Source organism: Echinops telfairi, unplaced genomic scaffold, assembly GCF_000313985.2.
Source record: "Echinops telfairi isolate 266 unplaced genomic scaffold, ASM31398v2 ScPeMD7_7458;HRSCAF=8496, whole genome shotgun sequence".
In the NCBI taxonomy this organism is placed as follows: domain Eukaryota; kingdom Metazoa; phylum Chordata; class Mammalia; order Afrosoricida; family Tenrecidae; genus Echinops; species Echinops telfairi.
Window position 1 is genome coordinate 47,355,349 of NW_022111358.1, and position 25,443 is coordinate 47,380,791.

The following is a 25,443-nucleotide window of genomic DNA, read 5'->3' on the forward strand; positions in this document are numbered from 1 at the left end:
ACTATTCCAAGGTCAGAGTGGGAGGCAGAGAGTAGGGGGAGCAGGAGGAGGAGGGAGAGGAGGGTGAGGCCAGGTGGCTCCAGAGGATGGCTGTAGCCAGTGGGAGGGGCCGGGGCCAAAGGAAGGGAGGGGACAGTGCACACACAGTGCAGGGACAGTGCCAGACTGGTTGGGCAGGTCCAGAGTTGCCAGAGGGCACAGCAGCAGCTGAGACTTAAACTGGAGCCTGGGGCGCACTGTGGGGCCTCCCTGTGGAAGCCTGGCTGAGGGTCTCCCTCTGACCCTACCCTCTGGGGAGGGGAGCAGGGTGTCCACCTAGGAAACCCAACAGAGGGCCAGGTCAAGTGCAGAGAAGTCTGGCTCACAGGCTGAACTTAGGTCCTGATGTGTCCCCTGCAGTGGCGACTGCCCACCCCAGGCTGGCTGAGTGCCCAGGTATAAGGATGTGCCCTGAGACCCACAGGTGCTGCGAGGTCAGGTAAGTCTGGGAAATATTGTGGGCCTTAAACATGCTCCAGCCCAGCTATCAGGGTCTGGTTTCTGCATGCCTGGCCACCCTGCTCCAAGTCCACTTTCTGAGAACAACGACACCCACTAAGGTGGGTGGGATACACCCTGTGGTGGCTCTCGGGAGCCCTGCAGAAGGCACCCCAGGGAGAGGCAGGAAGGAGGGGTGTCTAGAGCCTGCTGGGCCCCCATTCACCTTTCCAGAGCTCTCCCCAGCCCCTTCGTCTGTTCAGCTGCGGGGAGGGGGCTGGCAAGGAGGGCTGGGGAGAACACCAGGTTGAGGCTAGAGGTGGCCTAGGTCCTATGTTCCTCCCTAACCCCCCAACCCCCCTCCCCCCTGCAAGCCTTCTCGGGGCAGCAGTTGGATGGGATCCAGGCCAGGGATTCTAGGGAAACCCACTGCTGGTGGGGTCTGCACTGGGGCACCTGCTGAGTTCTCAATCTCAGCCTCCAGGCATCTGCCTTGGCAGGAGGGGCTGGGATCTCCAGGGGTCAGCCCTGGGGGTGGGGTGGGCAGGGAACTCCAGTGGTGGTCTTGGTGGTCTCAGGTGCATGGGGCTTATAGGAGCCCAGCTGGGCATTCATCTCCACCCTCAGGCCTCTGGCTCAGCCCATTGGAACCATCCTGGGTGGGGTGGGGGGGGTCATCCAAAGCTCCACCCCCAGAGCGACTGATTTCCTAGGTGCTGGGTGGGGAGGAGTCTGCTGAATCCAGGCCCTGGCGCAGTTTCTATGATGTGTTCTCCCTGGAAAGCTGCTGTTTGAAGCAAAGGGCCGAAGACTCTTGCAAAGCTAGTGGGTAAGTGGCTCCAGCCCGGGGAAGGGGCCTGCCGTGGGTGTCAACCCACGGTGCCCCAGTGATTCCGCCCAGAGCGGCCTCTGGGACAGAACAGAACCTGTGCCCTGGGTTCCCGAGACTGTCCCCGCCACTTGCCTTGCAGTTGGCAGGCCAAAGCCTAACCCACCAAGACCCCTTTCACGGGAAAGGGATTTCACTCATTTAAGACACAATATCAGAGGCTCAAAAAAATAAAGAAAATTGATCCACATTGACCTCAGAGAAAAATCCCTGCGGAGTAAAAAAATAATCATATTATTTGTTAACAGTGTTTATGAATAAAGGAGAGTTCGTTGTTGACCGTAACATTTGTTAATAGCCATCTGGGTATGGGAAAGGACTTCTAATTAATTGTTTTCTGGAGGTTGACAGGTATGTGCCATACGGTATTAAAACAAATTCTTCTTCTTACCGTCATTCACGTCAAGAACAGAGAGGTTGAAAAGGACACAGACACACACGCAACATGTAATAAGCCCCGCAGACGAGGCCCCGCTACCCCGGCGCCCCATGCCAGCCGCGGTCAAGAGGAGCTCGGTGGGTGAGCTGCGTTCCTGAAGTTCTGGTTTTGTCCTGGTGCGTTTTTGATTGTTTGTTTTAGCCCCGAAGTACAGCCCTGGAGCCCCGGTGCCTGTCTTCTCGAAGGGCGGCTCACTCCACCTCCCACCCAATGAAACCAAGCAGCCTGTCCGACTCCCATCAGCAGGGCTGCCTGCTGCATCCTTGCCCCTGCTGCGGGCGTCCACCCCTGCCAGGGTGACTACCAGTGATGTTTCTAGCTGAGACCCAGCCTCTGGGACACGACCGAGACCCCGCCATCTCCTTCCAAGAGACCCTCTCCTGACATGGAACCACCGGCCACCGGCTGCTCTATTGACTCTCGAGCCATCCTGCCGACTCCCTCCTCCAGCTGCTCTGATCCCTTGGTTTTATTTCCTGAATGTTTCTGCAGTTGGTTCATGCTGCTCCCACCGGCCTGGATCTCCTGCTACACACCCTCGAAGGAAGAACCTCCCAGACTTCCCTTTGAGAGCGCATCCTAGGCCTGGACGTGCCCACTCGCCAGGCCCCGGGCCTCGGCTGCTCCTCTCCCTCACCCTGGACTCCGGCATCCCGCATGCACCTTCAGTTATTCCTGGGGCCAAGGACTGCCAAGTCCTGCCCCAGGGCCTTTGCCCCAGGGCCATTTCACTCCCTGTTTTCTGGGGAAGGCTGGCTCTCCATGCTGTCCAGGTAAAGGCCTGGGTGGCCACGCCCATTTGGACCAGAGCTGTTGCCACTGCTGCTGCCCGTCTACATGATGAGGGGGCTCCAGAAAGTTCCGGGGTGGGGGTGGGGGTGAAAATGAAAAGAGAATGGACATTTTCGGCCCACTTTTTGCAGGGCCCTTGGGGCATGACTCCAAGATGCGTTTGGTTCATCGGCCTGGCTCTCCAGTCTGTTGTAGGGGGGCCGTAGGACTGTGCTTCCGTGACTCCGTGGGCACAAGACGTGGCCGGGGGCTGCAAGAAGTGGGTGGGAAGCTGCAGTCTCTTCTCGTACCAGTTCCCACGAGCTTTCTGAAGCCCCAGTATGCATGGTTGCCCAGCTGTGGTTGCGCTTGGCACTCTGAGTTGTGCATTCAAGAAAACATGTCCACCACAGTCCTGCGCCTTTCCAATGGCCGGGTTTCTTCTCGTCATCTCTCACTGTGAACGCCTCCTGGGCCAGTTACACTCTCAAACAGCCCAGTGTACCAGAAGGGTTCCGTCATCTTAGGAAGACCCGGGCCCCCCACCCACTCTGGCAATTAGGTCCCATCCTCACTTCAGGGACAGCCTGCTTCCTCAGGGAAAGACCCCCACCCCCTGGGCTGGTACACTGGCGGGGTTTTCCAGCAGGCACTCTCGGGCTTTAGGGGTCTCAGGGGTGACAGTGATACGGTGATGAAGTAGCAACGAAAATAATGTTGTGGTTGGGGGTCCCCACCCCATGAGGAACTGTGTGAAAGGGTCGCACATGAGGAAGGTTGAGAATCACTACCCTACAGGGCAACCAAAGAGCAATGCGGAATAATCAGTGGATAGAACAATGCCACCCCTGGGGCAGGTGCAGCTCCTGGTGGTGACTGTGAAGTGTCACTGAGTCGGGTCCAACTCTTAGCTACCCCCGGTGCCACCGCAGGAAGCACTGGTTAGGTTTGTGCCACTGCGTCCATCCACCTCCCTGAGGGGCTTCCTCCTCCCTGGACCCTCTGCTCTGTATTACTGCCGTAACCAGAGTCTCCGGGTGGTGGAAGCGAACTGAGAGGTTGGGGGTGGGTGTCCACACCGAGGTGCTGCGGAAGAAAGGCCTGGCGACCTCCCTGATAACCGGAGGGAGCGCGGTTCTCCTGGGCGGGACGTACTGGGTGGCCAGGATTGGGCGTCGACGTGAAGGTGGCCGAGGTTGGGTTTTGCCGCTTGCCCCCAGAGGCCCATGGTCCTCAAGCTCCGTTGAGGGTCTTTCTGTGGGATTCCCAAGGGCCTCTCTGAAGCTCTCCAAGGTCTCAGCCGCAGGTCTTGAGGTCTGTCATGAAGGCCATTGCTACTGGGAGGATCCTTCGTGAGCTGAGGGTCCTGCTCCAACATCTGCAGACCCCCACAACCTCAGGGGGGTTCCCTGAGCCACGGGCGAGGGCCACCCAGCACCGAGCTCTCCCACATTCCTACAGGAAGTGAAACACCACCCCCCACCCCAGGCTCCTGCCCGAGGGTCAAGGACAGGGAGGCGGAAGAGGAAGTTGGGGTTGTGTCACACTTTCTGTCTCTGGGACACATTCCTGAGAAGCCATAGGCTTCCGGGCTGCCTCCTCCCTCCCCCCAACCAGAGGCATCTGAGGGATTCTCAGCTGTCCAGCTGACAGGGACTGTCGCAAGTGTGTGTGTGTGTCTGTCTGTCTGTCTGTCTGTCTGTGCCTCCCTGGCTCAGCCTCGCCCTCCCCCTGCCTGGGACAGCCTGCTTCCCTCTCACCTGGGATGGCAAACTCCTACAGATCCCGGGAGGCCTGGTCTGTTCAAAACCCTCTCACACCACCTCCACGGGGAAGCCCACACGCTCTCCTCTGTACAGTAAACCAGAGGAAAAAGAAAACGGGCGCTGGAATCGTGCCACAATGTTACAAAAGTGGAGCATTCTTGCGACCATTCCTGCCAAGAGCGCACATCCTGACCACTGTCTCTACTCACCCCACCCCCAGCCCTCCCCAAGGGGGTGATCCTGGTGATGGCGCGGGGTGCCTTCCACCCGAGCACTGAGTCCAGCTCAGACCTGGCACAGCTCAGAGGTTCTGAGTTTCCTGAGGGAACAGAAATAAATGATCCCAGAGCCCAATCCACCCATTTTACAGAGGACACTGCAGATTACTATTTGGGTAGCAGGACAGGTAAGGTCCTCACCTGCCCTGCCCCCTAGAGCTGGCCACTGGTCTCCCACCCCTACCCCAGGGCACAAGGCCGGCCCCGCCCAGCCGTCGCTCCCTACCGGCAAGGGACCGCGCCGCCCAGGGACAAACCATTCGCTCCAGGGGTGTGCGTCCCTGGGGCGCGGAGCCGCTGGCGCACGGGACCCATGCAGGCGACCCCCACCTGGATCAGACCGGGACCCCCCGTGGCGCGCCGGAGCCCGGCGCGGCGAGAAGGCAGGGCGAGGGGCGCGCACCCTTCCGGGCAGTGTCCACCTGCACGTGTCGGTCCGCCCACCCGAGCTCCACCAGGTGCAACATGGCCCTGGGGCGGGGCCGAGGCGGGGTCTGGGCGGGGTCTCCTCCAGCCCCGCCCCGGCCTGCCCGCCCCCGGCCGGGATTATCGTCCTGGGAGCTTGCGCCCCGCGGCCTGCTGGCCACACTTCCCTGGGAGCGGAGGCCGTGGTGGCAAGATGAGGAAGTCGAACTCAGGTGGGCGCCGCGCCCGGGACCAGCGCTTCCTACCTGAGCGGAGGCGGCCGGGTGGGGGGCGAGGCGCCCCGGGGGTGGATGGACCCTCGCAGCAGGGACCCTGCAGGCCTGGACTCCCGGCGGAGCCTGTCCAGGCCGACACCCCCCCACGCACCCCGGGCCGCCGCCACCCTGGGCCTGCCCCTGGGCCCCGCGCGGACCGAGGTCCAGGTCCGGCAACTGCCTGGTTGCTCTGCTTGGCCCTGAGCTCGGGGTGGTGTTCTGTTCCCTGAACCCCTCTGTCCCCACAAAGTGCTTCATCGCCTTTGCAAACTTTCCATGCGCAGCAGCCTGGGTGTTGGGGTCCCTGGTGTGTACTTGTGTTGTGTGTGTGCTGTGTGTTGTATGCTGAGTGTTGCATGTGTTTTTTGTGTGTGCTATGTGTATGTGGTGTGTGTGCTGTGTTGTGTGTACTGTACATGTTGTACGTATGTGCTATGTGTTGTGTGTGGGCTGTATGTGTTGTGTGTGTTACGTGTGTGTACTATTTGTGTTGTGTGTGTGTGCTGTGGGTTGGGGCGTCCAAGTGCACAGCTCCCCTGCTCTTCATTCCAGTGGTGGGAAGTGGTCCTGCCGCCCAGCCCTTCTGGAGAGGAAGTCCTGTTATTGCTCGACCTTATCTCAGGCAGAAGCTGGTCAGGTGGGGACACCAGCAAATGGCGCTTGTCCTCTCTAGTCTGTCTTGTGAGTCCCATGCAGCCATCAGAGGGCTGGCCACCTTGCCCTCCTCTAGCAGTTCCCCAGGGAACTACCCCAGGGCAGCCACCTGGCCGTCACCATGCGCCCAGGGTCCCTCATAGCGCCCATGGCCTTCGGAAGGACAGGACCGTTTTGCAGATGGACAAAGGGAGATCTGGACCCAGCACTCTGCTGCTCACGGTGGGCAGTTCGAACCCACCAGCTGCTCCTTGGGAGGAAGTGGAGGCCGTTCGCTTCAGGAAAGGTGTACTGCCTCGGAAGCACCTACCTAGCTAGAGAGGACTTTCTGCGCAGGACCTCGGATTAATTTGTTTCAATAAGAAGGCAAAGTCAGGGAGCTCAGTTGTGACTGATGAGGCCCAGGGGGTCACCCCCCTGACTTCCTGCATTGCAGTCTGGCCGCACCCCTCCCCTTGGAGCCCACCCTGAGTCACTGAAACTAGCTGCCTCTTGAAGGTGATACTTACCCCATGGCATCTGTGACTTAGACCTTCAACACCCCTCCCTCTCTCCCTCCCACCTGATTGAATAGTGCAGGGCCCCACAATGCCCTGAACCTGGCTCTCCGCTGGGGTGATGGTGGGGAGGAGGGGGCTCCAGGGGGGAGGTGCTGGGGGTTGGCACTGGCTCCTTCCTCCCTAGCATGTTCTAAATACTCGAGATGGTTGTGGGCTTTCTGCCAAGCGAGTGAGTGAAGCCCTGGCCCTGGGATCCCCGGCCCAGTCAAACCCACTGAGCCCCCTGCCTGTCCTCGGCCCCTCCTGCTTCACTCCAGGCTGGTGGGGATGGACAGTGGGCCCTGTGGGGTCCTCCCAGGTCGCTGGCCTTTTGGGGGAGCCCTGAGGCATCCTCAGATAGCCTTGGACTATTAACCGCAAAGTGGGCAGTTCAAATCCACCAGCTGCTCGAAGGGAGAAAGAGGAGGCTATCTGCTCCCATAATGACTGGCAGCCTGAGACGCCCCCAGCAGCAGTTCCACTCTGTCCGAGAGGCTCCCTGGGGGTCAGAATCGACTCTGTGGCCGTGAGGGTTTGCTTGGCTATTTTTGTGTGAAGCTGTTTGGAAGGCCAGGTGGCACAGTGGTTAAAGTGCTTGGAGGTTCAAACCCACTGGCCAATCCATGGGAGAAAGATGTGCAGCCTGTCGCTGTAAAGATGTCCAGCCTTGGAAACCCCAGGGGACAGTCCTGCTCTCTCCTACGGGGTGACTTGAGTTGGAGTCCCCTCGGTGGCCATGAGTTTGAACCATCTTGGTGCTGTAGGTGATGGGTTGGGCGGCTAACTGCAAGGTCAGCAGTTCAAAACCGCCAGCCGCTCCGCAGGAGGAAGATGAGGGACCGTCTGAGAAGCACACAGGGGCAGTTCCCCCTGTCCTATGGGGTCGCATGGACTTGGTGGCAGTGAGTTTGGTTTGGGTTTGGCTGTGTTCAGAGGGACGGGGCTGCACCATCACCTGTACTTTGCCGGTCCCCTGGCTCTTTCTTTAATGCAGGGCACCTCGCTGCAGTGTCTGGTAGTGCAGTTTGTGGGGTGAGTGGTCACTGGCCCCCATAAGGCAGCCTCCCTGGCTCCTGGTGTTTACCTCGAGGCTGGGGAACTGCCTTGGGCCACTTTCTATCTTGTCCCACCACTGGCCGGGGGCCAAAGCTCTCTCGGGGTCACCTGGTTGCAGTTGTGTGGGGACAGGGTGGGGGCCTGTCCTCCTGGCCTGATTTCGAGTGTCCTGTCACTCACCGGAGGCCAGCCGGTCTCCTACACAGAGCAGTGGGGAATAGCTGTGGGGATCTCAGTGTCCCCTGCCCTCAGGGGCCCCAGCGAGACATTCATGTGTAATGTGTAGGGAGGGATTGAGTGGGGGTGTTGCAACCGGGCATCTTCCTGGACTCCGGTGCGGGCAGGTGATTATAATAATATTGTGCCCAGGTGGGCTGGTCTGGGTGCACATTCGAGCCCTGGAAAGGAAGTCATTTTGGAGGGTGTCCAGAGTACTTTTGGGGACATGCAGGTGTGTGGGGCCCATGAACCTTGGATGCTAATGGGAAGGTGGGCGGTTCGAGCCCCCTTGGAAGAAAGGCCTGGCAAACCTGCTTTCGGGGGAAAAAAGTCAGCCCTGAGACGCTTGCTGTGAAGTGCAGCCTTAATCCGACACACCTGGGCGGCCCCAAGTCAATACTGCTGGCTTTGGTCGTGGAGGGAGGGTAAGGAGAAAATGAGAGGGCCCAGGTCTCTGTGGGCAGAGCAATCACACTCTTGTGGCTGAGGCAGGCCCCAGGGCAGGCCTGGCTCCGTAGGGTCTCTCCCTCCTGGGGCTCCTGGCCCCACCAGCTACAGCAGCGCTCCTGGAGCAGGCTGCCCCAGGGAGCTGGTGAAACTGCCCTGGGCCCCGAGAGCATGAAGCAGACAGGTGAGGAGCAGGAACCTGCAGGGCCCTGGCCTGCTTGGGGACAGACCCTCCCGGGCAGCTCCGGAGCGTGTCCTGAACTCACTTCCCTTGTCCTGGGTAGAGTTCATGGCAGGCTGCAGGCAGTGCGGTCCGGGGGTCAGATTCGCCCCCAATTGGCCTGCTCCTGGCCATGGGGACCAGACACTTCCTTGTGTCTCCTTTGCTTTATTTGCTGCTGCTGCTGTTCGGTGACACTGAATCTGCTGTGACCCACAGTGACCCGGCGTGGGGCAGGAGGAAACAGCACCCCGGCCTGTGCTGTCCTCACAGGGGCTGATTTGTGTCAGCCCGTTGTGGCCGCCGTGGGGTCTGTGTGTCTCGCTTCTGAGGGGCCGTTCTGGCTGTGTGGCTTCTGGGCCAGAGGCCTGATGGGTGAGGGGCAATGGTGAGCTCACCTGTGGAAAAGCCCAGAAGAAGGACCTGCCCCGGGCCTGCTCCTGGTTGTTATGTTCATGTTTGTGGCCAACGCTCGAAGGACTCGGGTCTGATCCTGCCGTCTCGGGGAGGCCCCTTGGCCTTCAGTCACCCCTCTCATCCCTGCTACCTCGGGGGCCAGCAGCTGGGCCCCCAGAATTCCGGGTCTCCACTGGCTTGTTCCCAGGTGGGCCTTACCTCTCAGTGCCCCAGGCCCCTCTTCCTTGGAATATACAGTTGCAGGAGGCCCCCAAAGCCCCCCGGTCCCACTGCCATCGAGTCCGTTCTGACGCACAGAGACCCTATGGGACTGCTCCTGTGGGTTTCCCAGACTGCCAGTCTTTACAGGAGCACACTGCCTCATCTGGCTCTCTTGGAGCAGCTGGTGGCTTTGAACCACCGACCTTGTGGCCAGTAACCGAGAGCTTCATCCTCACACCACCAGGGCTCCTTACCTGAGGCCTATAGCCCTCAAAATAGGTGGTGCGACTGGGTCTGCGGGTGCACTTGAGAATTATTCTGGGGGTTCCCAGAGGGGTGCATGGCCTGCAGGAAGTGAAAAGCCACCGAGGTCTAATGACTGGGGAGAAAACAGCCAGGGTGATTAAGTGGGTGGGAAGCTGGTTTCCCCGGAAGGGGGAGGCATGGGTTCTTGGAGCACTTCCCTGAGTTACCCAGGGGCACATCTCCCGCCTTGTCTCCCAGAGTCTAAACCTGTGGGGGCGGGGTCAGGAGAGCAGGCTCTCTCTGTGGTGGGGCCTGTGGCTAGGTGGGCCCTGGGTCTGGGCGCGGCTTGGCACCCTGCCCTACCTGAGTTTGAGACCGCCTCACGTCTCTCCTGGACCCCCTCCCTCACCCAGGCCAGGGGAGGGGCAGAGGGAACCTGAGGACCTCACTTGGACTTGTCGTCTGGGTTGGGGGAGTTGGAAGGGATGACCATGTGAGTGGAGACCCCAGGTGGGTACCTCTAGGATGCTCACATGAGGTCTCAGGGACCCTCTAGGACAGCGGTTCTCAACCTGTGGATCGCGACCCCTTTGGGGGGTCAAACAGCCCTTTCACAGGGGTACCTCATATATCCTGTGTATCAGATATTGACATGAGGATTCATAGCAGCAGCAAAATGACAGTGATGAAGTAGCAACGAAAGTGATTTTATGGTTAGGGGTCACCCCAACATGAGGAACTGTATGAAAGGGTCGAGGCATCAGGAAGGTTGAGAACCACTGCTCTAGTAGGAAGGGGGATGCCTCACCTGCCCCACCTGGCTCCAAGAGCTTCCTCCTCCGGTGTCTTAGAGGTGGGCGGGCCCCTGCTGTTTGCCCATGGGCAGCCTTGTGTTCTGTGTTCTGTAATTTGCAGATGTCCCTGATAAGGCAGGGTCAGCACACCCTGGAGCTGGCCCAAGCCCCAGAGGGGGAGGGACAGGGGGTGTGCCTCAACTGGATTTCGGGGATCGGTGGGTACCCTGTGCTAAGTGACCCTGAGGGACCTGGGCCAGAGGCCACTGCCACCTCGAAGCACTGACCCCACGGGGTCTAGTGGCGGGCGGTGTCCTGGAGTTCAGGCACCATGCCGTGGGGTCATCCGGGCTTGAGGGTGTCCCTAGAGAAGGGAGTGCCACCCTGGGGTGGGGGCGGGCGGCCCTGCCCCTCCTGCTATGACAGCCGGGCAGGAGCTGAGGTCCGGGAACTGTGTCAGAGGTGCCTTGGCAGCCGAGGGCTTTGCTGTGTCAGGAGCCTGTGCCCTCCGACTCCTGATTCCTTCCTTCCAGAAACATTTCCCTAGTGCTGCGGGGTGGGGTGGACGGTGGGAAGGGGCCCTGCTGGCCTAATGGTTATGCATTGGGCTGCTAACTGCCAGGGTCCATCAGAAACCACCAGCTGCTCCTCAGGAGGAAGAGGAGCCTTTCTACTCCCGCAAGGGCGCAGGCTCGGAAACCCACATGGGCCGCTCTGCCCTGGCTGCAAGTTTAAATGGATTCAGCAGTGAGTTTGTGTGGGGGGTGAAGCTGGGAGCATGTGAGGTACTGTGCCCAGAGCCCTGTCCCCTCCTCCTCACCTCTCTCTGCCCCCAGCCAGCCCATGGGCAGCCTACCTGGGGCCTCCTGAGCTGGAGCAGAGGTGGCGGCTGGAGGCCTGTGTCCTCAGGCTCCGGGAGGCCTGCACAAGTGCTCTTTGTTCTACTCAGGCTGACCTGGTTCTGCAAAGCGTGACTGTCTCTGCCTGGGGCCCAGGCCCACCACAGGGCACCCAGGACCCTACTGCGGTCCCCTGTCCCCAGGTGTTGGGATGAGGGGAGCCTCCTTGGAAGCTGTGTCCCCAGGCTCCCTGATAAGGGGCTGCAGGGGTGCAGAGGGAATCTGGAACACTGGCCTTGTGTGCTTCCACTCCCACCCCCCCACCCCGCTCCCTCTGGGCAGTAGCCAGGGCTGCAGGGGCAGAGCAGAGGGGCTAAGTCTTTCTGGACCCCCCCAGGCAGGACCAGCTCCTATCCCAGTCCCCTGGAGTTTGTTGCCCCTTTTCTGACTCCTGGAGAGGCCTCACGTCCACTCAGGCTGTGCCAGGGAGTACCCCCGGGCAGTACCTGTAAACCAACAGGGCCGTCGGCGGAGCTGTAGGCAGCTGGCAAGGCCCAGTGCCCCAGCCCCTTGCCCCGTGGCTGGGCGTGTTGGGGCAGCAGCTGAAACGTGAGCAGCGGCAGGGATTGTCTGTCTGTAAACGTGGCTTCCAGGAAGGGCCGGGCAGAGCCGCTGGCAGGCTGCCTCCCCGCTGAAGCACCTTCAATCTGATGCCCACATCCGGGCCCTTCACGCTTCCCCCTAAATGACAGCTCCTGTTTCCCAGGGCAGGTTGCTGCAGGGGGCATCGCCAGTAACCCAAGCCACCTGGAAGTGGGTTAAGCCCAGTCGTGTCCTCCTGTGGCATCTTCGAAGCAAACCAGTCGATTCGGATTCCTTGAGACCCCGGTTGCAGACTGGACCTGCCCCTGGCAGCCTCCGGTGGGTGGGGCCATCCTGACCCAGCCACAGAGGAGCATCCTGGGGTGAACCCTGGGGTGCATGGGGGAAGTGGGAGCTGCCAACCAGAAGGTGGGCAGTTTGACGCACCCATCCGTTCCATGGAGGAAGAGGTACAGGGCAGCCGGGGCGGGAGACCCCGAGGGACAGCTCTGCTTTGTCACAGGGGGCTGCTGAGAGTGGGCATCACTCAATGGCACCCGCTCCCCAGCAGCAATCTGACCTGAACAGATCACCGGGCCTTGCGTTCGCCGCTCTGCGTGCTTGTGAACCGCCAACTTTCCCGTTAGCCACCCCTCACAAGCCATGTGCCCTAGCCAGGGACCTCCCCGGGGACTTGGGGACAGGGGCTTTTAACACTGAGTAGGATGTGGTCACCGTGGGCTTGAAACCACTGGATGTCAGTGGCTCTTTGGGTCCTGTAGCCCCAAGACCCCGTGTTACATGTGTGTGCATGTGCGTGTGCATGCATATGTGTGTACGTGCATGTGTGTGTGTACGTGCATGCGTGTGTGTACGTGCATGCGTGTGTGTGTGTGTCTGTCGGGAAGGGGCAGAGTTTGTTATTGTTAGAGGTGAGCCCTAACCCGGCAGACAGTGTAGGGAAACCAGGTGGAGGCACAGTCCCCACAGAAGCTGGTACAGGCAGTGGCTGGCCTCCGGCTGGGGCAGGAGGAAGCGGCCTTCTTGTCCAGGCAGGCAGGGTAGGTGTCTGCTGTCCCGTCAGGCCCTGGGTGTGGCACCGCCTCCGCGGTCCAGAATGAGCCGTTCTCTCTCCATAGCTGGGTCTTCCAGGGGCTGAGCGCCTTCACTGTCAGGCGCTGGCATGTTTTAAACTGTCAGAGGCGGAGAAGCTTTTGGGAACACGGCGCGTAGCGGTCATTCTTTTGCTTGTATTTGGTGCGGTGTTGGGCAGTTTCAGCCTCTGAGAGGGAGAAAGATGAGGGTGAGAGCCTGGGCCACCGCAGGGGCAGTTCTACCCTGTCCTGTAGGTTCACGACAAATCAGAAGGGACTGGGTGGCAGGGAGTTCTGGGGGCTTGTGTTTGGGGCCCCAACAGGCACTTAAAAGGAGAATCTCTGTCCCATGGGTTCGACCAGTTCTTTCTGTGTCCCCTTGACACCTTGTCCCTGCCTGCCCCGGGTGTAGCATCTGATTTCATTATCCAAGGGATAGGATGTGTTTGCACGGACGGCCTTGCAGATTCTCCACAGAGGCTCTGTCCACGTTGAAACAGGTCTTCTTGCTGGGGTCCCATGCTGTCTGCTCCCCAGCGCGGGGACTCACTCCATCATCACGCCTCATTCCCTGACCGGCTTTCTCACGGACCCCTGGGGGCACACCGATGAGGAAGCACGGAGAAGACCAGTCGGTGGTTCAAACCCAGCAGCTGCTCTGAGTACGAAGGAGATGGCAGTCTGCTTCAGGAAGCGTGCTGGCAGGGACGCCTAGGGGCAGGGGCGGGGGCGGGGCAGGCTGCTCTGCCCAGCCTGGCCTGAGGCTGGGATGCTGAGCTGCGTCATTGGCACCAACGCCAGCAGCCAGCTCTCTCCCTCAGCCCGCCGAGCCCGGCCTTCTTCCTGGTAGTGTGTGCCCCCTGCCCTGCACGCGTGACCTACATGGGCTGACCTTGCACATGCTGACTCTGCATGAGCTGACCCTGCTCATGCTGAGCCTGCATGGGCTGCCCCGGCACATGCTGAGCCTGCATGGGTGGGCCTGAAGGTGCTCACTCCCTGTTTGTAGCAGTAACTACACACAGGTAAGCCACAGAGTAACTTTCCACTTCGGTGCTCAGGGCCAGAGCCCAGCACCTGCATTAGGAGTATAAGAAGACCTCGCTCAAGGTCACCCTTACTGTCCTTGTTATGGCCCCAGACCCCCTGCCATGGAGTTGATGCTGCACTCCCTGGGGTCATTGATTCCCACCAAGTTCACAAAAGCCCCACAACCAGAAGGTCCATTCTATGCTGTCCCTTGGGCCGGTGCACTTTTGTCCTGGGACAATCAGCCACTTGGGGAAGCAAGCCAGCAGCAGCAGGAGGCTGGGGGTGCACAGGGCTGAGTTCCGCCCCTGCACCTGGGGGTCCTTCAGCCCCACTGCCCATGGGGTCCCGATGTGCCCAGCTGGACCAGGAGGCCTTTCCCTAGAGCAGAGCTTCCCTCCTGGGGCCAGCGGACCGTGGGATGTGTGTAAAGGGGTCTCAAGGGGATGGGGCTCTGGGGGAAATGCCGGTCACAGTGTGTGGTGGGGGGTGCCCTGCTCTGCCTGCTCCAGCTATTCTGCCTGCCTTTCACTTATCCCCGCCCTGCTCTGCCAGCACGGGCGCAGGTGCTGTGGGTGAATCTACCATGCAGGCTGGGCTGCAAAGTTACCCGCCCAGGTCCTGGCCCTGTCTGTCTGCCTCCATAGGATGGTCAGTGGCTGCTTCTCCCAAAGTCAGTTGTCAGCCCTTTCTGCTTAGGCACCTCTGGGTGGACGCCAGCTGCCCACCTGTGCAGCAAGCAGAACCGTAGCCCTCTGCACTGCCCAGAGCCCCTGGGCACCCTGGGCCCTCCCACTGCCCTGGGCTTCTTGGACCAGGGGGCTGGGAAGGCTTCCTTTCCGGGGAGAAGTTCGGCGGTTGCTTTTGGACGCTTCGTAGCCGTCGCCAGTCCATCTTGGTGTGGGACCCCGGGGCTGAGGCGGGGTCTGACCTGCCCTTGGTGGCATCTTGTAGCGCAGTGGTTCTCAACCTTCCTCACACCTCGACCCTTTCATACAGTTCCTCATGTGGTGGTGACCCCCAACCACAACATTATTTTCGTTGCTATTTCATCACTAATTTTCCTACTGTAATGAATTGGGCCACCCCTGTGAAAGGGTCATTCGTTCCCCCAAAGGGGTCGCGACCCACAGGTTGAGAACCACTGTTGTAGCAGGACGAGCTGAGGGGTGCTTCTGCCGTACCAGGGGACTAGGGGCTGCAAGGGAGAGCAAAGGTCAGAGAAGGGGCTAAAACCCCCAGCTCCGAGGCCAAGGGCTTTGCTGACCTGGGAATGCCCTGCTGCCTCAGCCTCCTGCACGCAGAGGCCCCCCAGCCCCACCCCTCCCCGGGCAGATGAAGATGCTGAGGCTGGCAAGGCTGCCCTGCACACCTCTCCCCTCCCCCAACACACCTGAGCACACACCCGAGGTGGATTCCGGGGGCCCTGCCCCAGGCAGAGGGCAGGAGGGGAGGGCCTGGGCCCACACTCCTTATCTCCTGGAATGTGTGGAGTGTTGGAGCTGAGAGTGGAAGTTGGTCCTGCCCTTTGATCATCATACTCCGGGAGCCCAGGGAGGCAGAAGGTGGCTCCCGGGCACCGCCCTCCCTGCCAGTGAGACTTGTGGCCACGGGCAGGGGTCAGTGCTCCCCTCTAGATGGCGCTGTAACTCCAGCTCTGATTCGCCCCGTGGCTCCCAGCACTCCTTCCTGCCCCCACACACTCTCAGCCCAAACCCACTCCCCTGGATTGGCTTCCAGCTCACAGGGACCCTGCAAGGGCGAGTGGAACGGCCCCACGGCGTCTCCAAGGCTGTCCTTCCCATGGCAGCAGTCAGCCGCACAACTCCTGCTGAGCAGCTGCTGGGTTCAAACCACGCACGCATGTAGTCCACAGCCCGGCAGCCAACCCCCGGCCACTAGGACAGGCTGTAATGCACTGAGGATGCCCCACCCAAGCAAACCACGGCCGCCAAGCACATTCTGACTCAGAACGACCCAGCCGGACAGGGGAGACCAGCCCCTGTGGGCTTCCGGGGATGTAAACCTCAGCAGGAGCCTCCTCCTTCTCCCTCAGAGAGACGGAGGACTCGAACCGCTGACCTCAAGCACTGAACGACAGTGCCACCAACACTCCTTCAGTATTCCCACTGAAGCAGAATGGGAGGGGGGTCTCCGTGCCCTGCTCTTTAACTTTCACCCCCACCCGGGGGTCCAGACCCTTCGGCAACACCTGGGATGAGATAGTAAGTGCGGGCATCCTGGTCTGGGGACGATGACAATGGTGACATGAGGCGTGAAGTGAGGGACTCTGTTGATTCTTGAAGCATTTCCACCTCATAGTCACAAAACAAAGAGGCCTGCAGGCCTACTGGGCCCTTCTCCCCGCCCTGCCCTCCCCTGCAGCGTGCTTACATGACATGCTTTGGGGGGCGCAGCCATCGTCTGGCATCTGGACTTCCAGGTCTGGGGACCAGCGTCTCTCTGCAGCCCGGGGGCGGGGTGGTGGTGGGTTGGTTGCAGGAAGAGGGACTGTGGGGATGGGGTTTGGGGGCATTGACCTATAAGGATTGTCCCCGGCTGCTGGGGATTGGATCCCCCATCAGTGCTCCTGGAAGCAGCAGTCAGGAGACCTGCTGGCACATCGCACCGTGCCAGTCTGCCGCACGAGACCTGGTTGAAATGCTGAAAGCGAGGAGGTCATTTTGAGGGCTCGGGGGCACCTGAGCCCAGCCGTGGTGTGCACGTGAGCGTTGGACGTTGAGTACGGAAGACCGTTTGAGTGGCGGCGCTGGAGAAGGGCATCAGAAGGACATGGACAGCCAGAAGGACAAACGATCTGACTCGGAAGAAGTACAGTCAGGGTGCTCCCAAGAGGCAGGGAGGGCGAGACCCCGTCTCACGTACTTTGACGTGTCGTCAGGAGAGGCCAGTCTCCGGAGAAGGACAACCTTTCGGTGAAGTGGAGGGACCGCGAAAGAAGAGGAAGACCCTCGGGGACATGGATGGACACAGCAGCTGCAGCCATGGGCTCAGACACACAACGACCGACCGTGAGGACGGCGCGGGACCGGGCCGTGTTTCCCTGTGTCACGCACGGCGTCGCCGTGGACCGGAACGGATTGATGGCACCTAGCAAAAGCCTCAGAATCACCTATTGCAGCCTGCCCAGAAGGGTCGGTAGGGGTCGCTGGGCACCAGCTGGTGCCTCTGGTCTCAGGGGAGATGAGGGCATGGTCCATGTAGGCCATAGGTCCCCACACTCGGCCTGGCACAGGACCGGGTGGCGTTTCTTTCTGTGGTCCATCCGGTCACTAGGAGGCAGCACCCCCTTGAGATACCTAACAACAACAGCATTGCCAAGAAAACCTTCCCGAGGACCAGGCAGCCTTTTGAAAGCGTTTCTCCTTTCTGTCCCCAGGTGACAGCCCTCTGCTCACCTTTGCGCAGTCCCTCCTAAGGCATGTTTTGATCCTGTGGCCTCGGCGGGCTGCCACCTACCTGGGCTGTGGGCTTGACAGGGTGGCCTTTGTTCTGGCCTAGGGGGTGGGTTCTGGGGCTGCCAGGCTTGGGGAACACTGGCGTATCAAGTTCCCCAAGCCACAGCTGGATCGAGGGGCCGCCCCCAGGGGCAGGAGCCAAGCCCGAGTCCTGGCTGCCCGCCCTCGACATGGCTCCTAACTTCAGTTTTCTGCCCAGATGCCTCCCTGTCCACTCCCAGCAGGTGGGCTTGGGTGGCTGCTGTCATGACTTCACCATTAGGTGGGGGCTGTGTGCTTTGTGCCAGACCCTAGCGGGGGGCCTCTCTGGATTGGAACACCCTGGGAATAAGCGCCATCTTTGTACCCACTCTGCAGATCAGGAAACTGAGGCTCCGAGTCCCTCAAACCAAACTCCCTGCCACGGAGGATGCTGACTCCTACTGCCTCTATAGGACAGGGAAGAAGTGGTCCCGGGGGTTTCTGGGAGACTCGGGGTCCAGGGAGAGTTGTTCCCCTCACAGCCAGACCCTGGCTGGTTCTAGATCCCAGTGCTGGTGTCGTCTGATTCCAGGCTTTCTTGCCTGCTGTGACTGTAGTGTAGTGATGACATGTTGGGCTGCCGACCACAAGCTCAGCGGTTCAAAACCGCCAGCTGCTCCGTGGGAGAAAGATGAGGCGTTTTACTCCCGTAAAAAGTTACAGTCTGGGAAACTCACAGGGACAATCCTGCCTGTCTCGTGGGGTCTCTACGAGTCTGAACGGACTTGGTGGCTTTGAGTTTTTATTTTGCCCTCCGGCTTTCTTCCTATGAAGGGGTGCAGTCTGGGAAACTCACATGGGCAGTTCTACGGGCCTCACTGGGGTGCTGTGAGTCTCTGCTCCCATGCCACAGCTGGGGGAGAGCCCTGGTGGCACAGGGCACTGAACACGGGGCTGCAGACCACGGAGTCAGTGGTTCAAGCCCACCAGCGCCTCTTTGGGAGAGAGATGAGGCTGTCTGCTTTTGTGTGGGACAGCCTAACCCTAGTGTGTCCAAGGAATGGCTGTGTCTGGCGGGGCGGCCCTGAGTCAGAACTCTCTGGAGGAGTCCGTCTTCACCTGGGTGACCAGTGCTTCGGTCTGGGTTGAGTCCACAGGGGGCGTTTCCAGCAGCTGCGCCACCTCAGTCTGTTCTGTTCATAAATGGCACAGAAACACCTCCATTTTCCCGAGCGGCTGAGACCCCAGCTGCCTGGGCAGTTCTTGACAGTCTTTGCAGGGCGCGGACATGGGCGGGGAATTCTGCCCACGTGAGCTGACTTTGGCCTTGGACTCCCCCAGGCCGGTGAGTCTGTGAGGGGTGCTCTCTGCTAAGGGGTGCCACCCCCTCCTTCCTTAGGCAGCAGGCTTGTCCCTTCATTGTGTTGGGGGTGGGGGGCCTGCCTCAGTTTGGGCAGTGGGAAGAGAGTCCACCAACCGAATCTGATGGGGAGACTCCTCCCCCGGCTACTGCCTCTCTGCAGCCTGACCCACGTGCCCACTTGGCCTGGGGATAGGTGTGGAGGACATGCCTAGAGGTCACATGTTTGGGTTGTTGGACCGGCCTCTTCTTCCTTTACCTGTGCCTGGAGGCAGGGGTAGTGGTCAGCTGGTGGGAACTGGTGGGGGGTGTCTCAGCACCCCTGTGAAAACATAAGAGTTGGGAGGAAGTGACAGCTGTCCCAGGAATGTTTGGGGGTGGCTGGCAGTCCCTCGCCCGGACTGCTGCTGTACAGGGAGCACATCAGGTTAGTGGACACAGCTGCCCCCTGCTAGTACCTCTCCTGAGCTCGTGTGTGTGTGTGTGTGTGTGTGTGTGTGTGTGTGTGTGTGTGTGTTCTCATGGCCACCCTGTGAGTGCCTGAGTGGAATTGTGCTCCGTGGGTTTCAGTGACTGAGCTTCTCAGAACTAGATCACCAGGCCTTTCTTCCAGGTGCCCTGGGGGGACAGACTGGGCCCCCGAAGTCCCGGTGTCTGGTTCTGCTATATTTTGCTTATGCGTGTGTCTATTAGAGTGTGTGTCAGAGGTGTGCCACCATTTGGGGGGCACCCTCTTGAAGCTGTGTTATTTGCTTCTCTTTTTCAGTCAATGAAACCCAAGGGTGTGGAATCTATAGGGAAAGAAAACATAGCAAGGGGTGGGGTGGGGAGGGGCGAAGCAGAGGGGTGGGGGAGACAACAAGGAGATGACATCAAGAAGCCCAGGAAGGAAAAATATGTTCGGAGAGGATTATGGAAATAATAGTACAATTATGTTTTATACGATTGAATTATGGAATGATATGACATATGTATTAAGGCCCAAGCTATAGCAAATTAAAAAAAATAAAAATAAAAAAGCATAGATCCAGGAAGGAGCTCTGGGTTCACCCTAAATTCTAGCTCCAACTTAAAAACAATTAGTGCTTATATCATGGCCCTGCTTGATACGCATCTTGAAATGATCACTGAAGATAAGGGTGCTATAGCAAAGTGTGGTAAAGAAAGTAGATGGTGCCCGGCTATCAATCGAAATAGCTGCTGGGATCTTAAAGGCTTGTATTCAAATAAGCAGCCATCTAGGAGAGGAATCCATGAAACCCACACAGAAGAAGCACACCAGCTGGTGTGATCCGAAGATGACAATTACGAAACTCAAATATGGTGAAGAGAAAAGTATCAGAGCTAAAATTATGAACACCCAATTGGTAGAAGGCTATGGAAGACAGTGGGAGCCCCAAACCCCCCTGCAAAGTACATGGTCAGACCAAGCTGCTGGTAAACCCACTCTAGCCCAAGGTGAGAGTCCCGGACAGCCCCACGAGCAGGCAGAGACCATGGTGACCTTGATGGTGCTGGATCCAGCTCCACTCGTGGTCAGTTGGCCTCCCCATTGACGTGTCCTGAATGGGTTCTGGAATCAAGCATCTCTTAGATGATCCCAGCTGGGAAGGGCAGGAGGCGTGGGTGTATACTGATAATCATTGATGCAAGGTGCTACAGGGAGTGTAGGGGAGGGGGGTGGGCAGTAGGGAGGGGAAGGGGAGTTGAGGAGTCAATAATGAAGGGGGAGGGAGCACTGGAGCTGATGGTGATTTTGCAGCTCACTTTGGGGGCACGTCAACCATGGGGGGAATGCTCTAGGATGGATGGGGTGGTGATTGTACAGCACCCCCTTGATATGTTTGAATGGTTGAACGATTCACTTCTATGATACGTGGCTTGTGTGCCAATAAAACTGCTGAAATAAACACATAAAAATGTACCAGGAAAACAAACACCTCAACGGCCTCATGTGACCTTTGCCCTCTGCCCTCTCCTCTGCAGGAGTCACAAGGACCTCCAGTGGCCGTCTGCGGAGACTGGCTGACCCGACAGGCCCCGGTAAGTGGCTTTGTTCTGCTTGGCCTTGCTTTGTCCTCGGGGTGGGGTGGTGGTGGTGGTGAATCTGTGTCCCCATGGCCTTCCAGGTGTTCAGGACCGCCTGTTCATTGTCCAGGGAAGTGCCCACGATGGTCCTGGGTGGACTTGGCCAGGTGGCCACACCCAGGGCGAGGGGCTGGACAGGGAGGCAGGGAGAGATGGACCAGCTGTGAGTGCTCAGGGCGTGGCATCGGTGAGGTCGGAAGGGGCCCAGGTGCTGCTCTGTCCGGCTGCCAGAAGCTGTGCAGCCCGGCCCTGTTGTTGGCGGGGGACCTGGAGGTGTGTGTTCACACTGCATGCACATGTGTGTACAGCCAGATGAGTAACAGGAGGAGCCCTGTCCGGTCCTGTGGGGTTCTGGTACTCACAGTCAGGTGCACACCCAGGGGGTAGCCCATGCTCATCCCATCTCAGTGAGCCCTTTCTCCTTCCCGCCGCCCCTCTCCAGGACTGAGCACGGCGTCTTTCTCCAGGGAACCGTCCTTTCCGATCACACCTCCCAAGTCCTTGAGACGGGTCTCACCCTTCTTGCTTCCAGGGAACATTCTGGCCGTAGGTACTTCCAAGACAGCGGCCGGGGTACATTCGGGCGTCCTCACAAAGGCCGGCCTCTGTCACTGCCACCTTTCACACACGGCCGGGTGGGAGGTGACAGAAAAGACCAGGATTGGCCAGGGAGTCTCCGTCCTCAAAGTGACGTCCTTGCTCTCACACTGTCAAGCGGTCTCGGGCAGCAGACTTGCCCAATGTGAATTCCTCTGGGTTGCTGCTTCCTTGAGTGCGGGCGGAGTCGTGTAAAATGAGATCGTGGATGGCGCCCATTGTTCTTTCCCTCGTTGATCGCAGGGGGCGAGGTGCCCTTTACAGGGCGGCGTGGGTCGCGTGCAAAGCCTGCGCGTGGCACGTGGGTGATTTGGGCAGGGCGAGGCTGTCACCCCCTGGGATGGGAAGAGCAGGCTTCCAGGAGGTGGGGGCGGGGCAGCTATGTGAACGGGGATCTGAAGTGGAGCCAGAGCCCCGCCCATCGCAGCCGAGCCTGCGCTAACCACTGGAGCGCAGCCTTTTCTGTGGACCTTCCCTTAGGGGTCTTGGCTTCTGAGGCCTCGCTCCTGGTGGTGATGTGGGCGAGCCTCACGCTGGGGGTGCCCAGTGGTGGGGACACCCTGCCTGTTCTGAGCTGTCAGCACTTGGCACCTGGGCCTCTGCTCAGCCTGGAAGCCGAAGGCATAATTTCCCCAAGCCCCAATCCTACCACAGGCTGACACACAAAACCCTGCCCTGTGGGGCCCTGTGGGCTCCCCTCCCCAGTCCCCGCCTCCTGCTTCCAAGACCTCATAGGGGACCGTTTCCCAGACCCCCAGCTCCTCCCATCCTGCAGCATCTTCATTTGAAACTACCCCCTCCCCCCCAACATGCCTCGGCCTCCCTCCCTGTGAAGCCAAGGGGCACCCTGTTCTCTTGTCCTTTTATCCTCCTCCGTGTCACCCGCTTCCTGAGGGGAGGCCTGGGCTGATTCGGACACGTGTCCTTGGGTGCCGTGATCCCGGCCTGCAAAACCACGCTGGCTGAACCCCGTGATGATCTCATAGGCTGCCCTTTGTGGAATGGAAAATTTTTGACATCTGAGAAACGGAGTGATGTGGTAACACACAACACCACAGCCCCTGTGGGAAACAGGATGGCGTGTCCTTCGACAACCGTGGATGGAAGCGCCAGGGGACCAGGTCCCTCAGCTCCGTCCTGCCCCAAAGGAGGGAAGCACACGATCCCAGCAGATAGATGTTGCCCTGTTTACCACCACACCACACGGTGCTGACGGCAAAGAGATGGAGGGGGCCAGGGATGGCGAGTCCGGGGAAGAATGTGTCGCCGAGCTCTGGACGGCTTACAGTGGAATACATGCATCCCTGGAAAAGGGTGCCCAAATCATCAAGTACCTCAGGTCGTGGATGGATTTGGAAGACACTGTGCTCGCCAAAGTTAATGGATGTCATAAAGACACGCACTCTGCCAAAGAAAGAACTGAGAAGGGGAGATAAATGGTTTTAATACCCAGAGGAGCAGACTTCGAAGGTTCTAGGGAGGCCAGAAGGGGCAGGGGAAGGAAAGGGAAAGGGGAAATAAATAAATAAAATGCCTGTGCACCCGCTGCCCCAGTGTAGGCATGAAGGCATCCCCAATACTTATGAATCCCGTGTGACACCCCCATGTCCTGCCTCCCTGCCCCCACCGTAGATGGCCACCCCCACCCTCCTGTTGACTCTCACTGTGGTCTGAGCAGAGCGGGGGCTCTCCGGCTGCTGCTTCCTTTAAGTTACATTTACTCTGTTGTTGAGAACTGGTAAGGCAAGACCTACCCCGATCCCACCATTCCTGTGCTTGAGGCTTGGCGAACTCAGGTGACACTCTGGCCCTCGCCTGAGTCATCCCTTCTCGATGGACACAAACTCACTGACCCCTGAGGCTTCTACTTGATCGTTTGAGTTGCTCAGAGAAGTAGCTTCAGAGGTTCAGCCAGTCTCCGTGGCTCCAGAAAGTCTACAGTGTGTGATAACCTGACAGCCTGCGTGCATTCTTCCCACTTTTGGATTAGGAGCCTTGGATGGAGTCTTCCATCATTCCGAGGGGCACCACCTAGTTCTTTAGATCTCATGGCCAAAGAGGCAGTTGGTCTTGGAGAGGCTCACACATTCCATATCCTCCTCCGGGTCCTGGTTCACTCTCTCCTTCTCCCAGTGTTGGTCTAGGTGGCCTGTTGTACTTTGGATGGTGTGGGGGGCCCAGCCTCCCCACCACCGAGTGGGTCCAAGGGGCAGTTGGGTCATTGAGGAGTGCATTAAAGAGAATCAGACAAGGTGAAGCATGCAAGGGCTCACCTCCGGGACCTCCAGGTCCGAGCAGAGAGGGAGTAATGTGATCTCACGCATTTATATAATCTGGGGCACGCAGGTCACGGTAAGCACACGCAACAGGAAGGGGTTGTACAATAGGCATACACGAAACAGGAGGGGGATGAGCTAGGGGTGTGCACATGATAGGAAGGGGAGGCACTAGGGGCACACAGGTGACAGGAAGCCATCTACGTCACAAGATGGGTGGGCTCCAGAGTGAAGCTGGCAGCCTGGCCTGGGTCGTCCTGAGCGGGCTTGACCTTAGGTGTCTTTTGTCTGTTCAAGTCCTTGGCTCATTTTCTGATTGTCTTTTTGCTCTTAAGCTGTCCAAGTTTAAAAATGTATATTTAGGTGATTGGATTTTAATCGGAAATGTAGTTTTAGAAGGCGCTGTGGTGGTGCAGTGGTTACATGTTGAGTGGTACTAACTACAAGGCCAGTAGTTTGAAACCACCAGCCACTCAGTGGGAGAGAGATGAGGCTCTCTACTCCCCGAAGCAGTTACAAGCTCAGAAATCAGCAGGGACAGTTTTCTACCCTGTCATACAGGGTCACTATAAGTCAGAATTGACTTAATGACAGTGAGGTTTGGATATAGTTTTCCGAAGATAATTTTTTCAGTTGGTACCGTGTCTTTTCGGGTTTTTAAAAAACAAATATCTTAAAAACAAAAACAAAAAAAACCAAAATAAATATCTTGTTGAACCAAAGTGTTCCATTTTTCTAAGGTCCCATTTATTACTTTATTTAGTCCTTTGCTGTTTGTACTTTTGTTATATTGATCCATTGCTGAAAGGTGAGCCTGACGGCATTACCCAAGCTGGTTCTTTTGAGAAAGTTATGGTTTTAATTCGCACCTTTAGGTCCTCAGTCCATGTAGAATGTGTTTCTCTGGAGGCTTTTCTGCACGTGGAGATCCTATTCCTCCAGCAACATTGATTGGAGATTCTTCTTTCCTCGCGGAATGAATTTTTTCCAAACTCAGTTGACCACTGATGTGTGGGTTTTTGGACTCTCAATTCTATCCGTTTGCCTGAATGTCTCTTGCTATAACAGTGCCAGCCTGTTTTGATTGCTATCGTTTTAGAGTATGTTTTACAAGCAGGAAGTGTGAGTCACCCTGCGTTGCCCTCCTCTTTCAGGGCTGTTTTTGCTATTCATGATCTTTTGCCTTTCCATATGGAGTTGAGGATTGGTGCTTCTGCAAAGAAGGCCATTGAAATTTTGATCAAGGCTGCATCAAATATATATACTGCTTTGGGTGCTACTGGCCCCCTGTGATATTAAGTCTTCTAATCAATGAGCATAGAATGCCTTTCCATTTATTTAAGCTTTCTTCAGTCTCAATAATGTTTTATAATTTTCATGGTGTAAGCCCTTCACCCCCGGGTGAGATTCACTCATAGGTCTTTTATCCTCTTAGAACAATGGTTCTCAACCTGTGGGTTGCGACCCCTTTGGGGGTTCGAACGACCCTTTACAGGGGCTGTCCGGTTCATTACAGTAGCAAAATGACAGTGATGAAGTAGGAACGGAAATAATGTTATGGTTGGGGGGTCACCACAACTTGAGGAGCTGTATGAAAGGGTCGCAGCGCCAGGAAGGTGGAGAACCAGTCTTAGAAGATGCTTCTGCATGTGGGACGGTCTCCCGACTCCCCTTCGCAGGTTTCCCACCGCGGGAGTCGAGACCCCGCCGAGGGCCGTCTGTCGACTTTGTACTGAATCCCTCCACTCGTTGTTGGAGCTTCCTTGGGAACGCGGAGCTTTTCTACTTATGGGCTCATCTGTCGGTGAGCAGAGAGAACTCTCCCACTTCTTTTCCAATCGCGAGGGCTGTTCGTGTCACTGGCTTGTCTTGTGGTCTGTCTAGGACTTCTGATCCAACATGGAAGTGGTATCCTCACCTTGTTCCCACTTTCGAGGGGAGAGCCCTTCCTCCATCGAGTCTGGTGTTGACTGTTGGCTTTGGATCGCTGCCCCGGCGGTGGCATGGTTCTAGGATGGGGTGTCTGGCGTGGCCTGGTTTTCAGA

The 25,443-nt window shown here is 58.4% G+C and overlaps 1 protein-coding gene across 1 annotated transcript in view; it reads left to right on the top strand.

The window, feature by feature from the left end:
- Positions 1 to 5,210: 5,210 nt before the first annotated feature.
- SEPTIN9 (septin 9) overlaps positions 5,211 to 25,443 on the top strand; it is a 171,738-nt gene continuing 151,505 nt past the window's right edge. The window contains exons 1-2 of the mRNA XM_045299512.1: positions 5,211 to 5,258; positions 20,424 to 20,480. Of these exons, the coding sequence (XP_045155447.1) occupies positions 5,240 to 5,258; positions 20,424 to 20,480 (76 nt within the window). The 5' untranslated portion in view covers positions 5,211 to 5,239. The remainder of the gene's footprint in view (positions 5,259 to 20,423; positions 20,481 to 25,443) is intronic.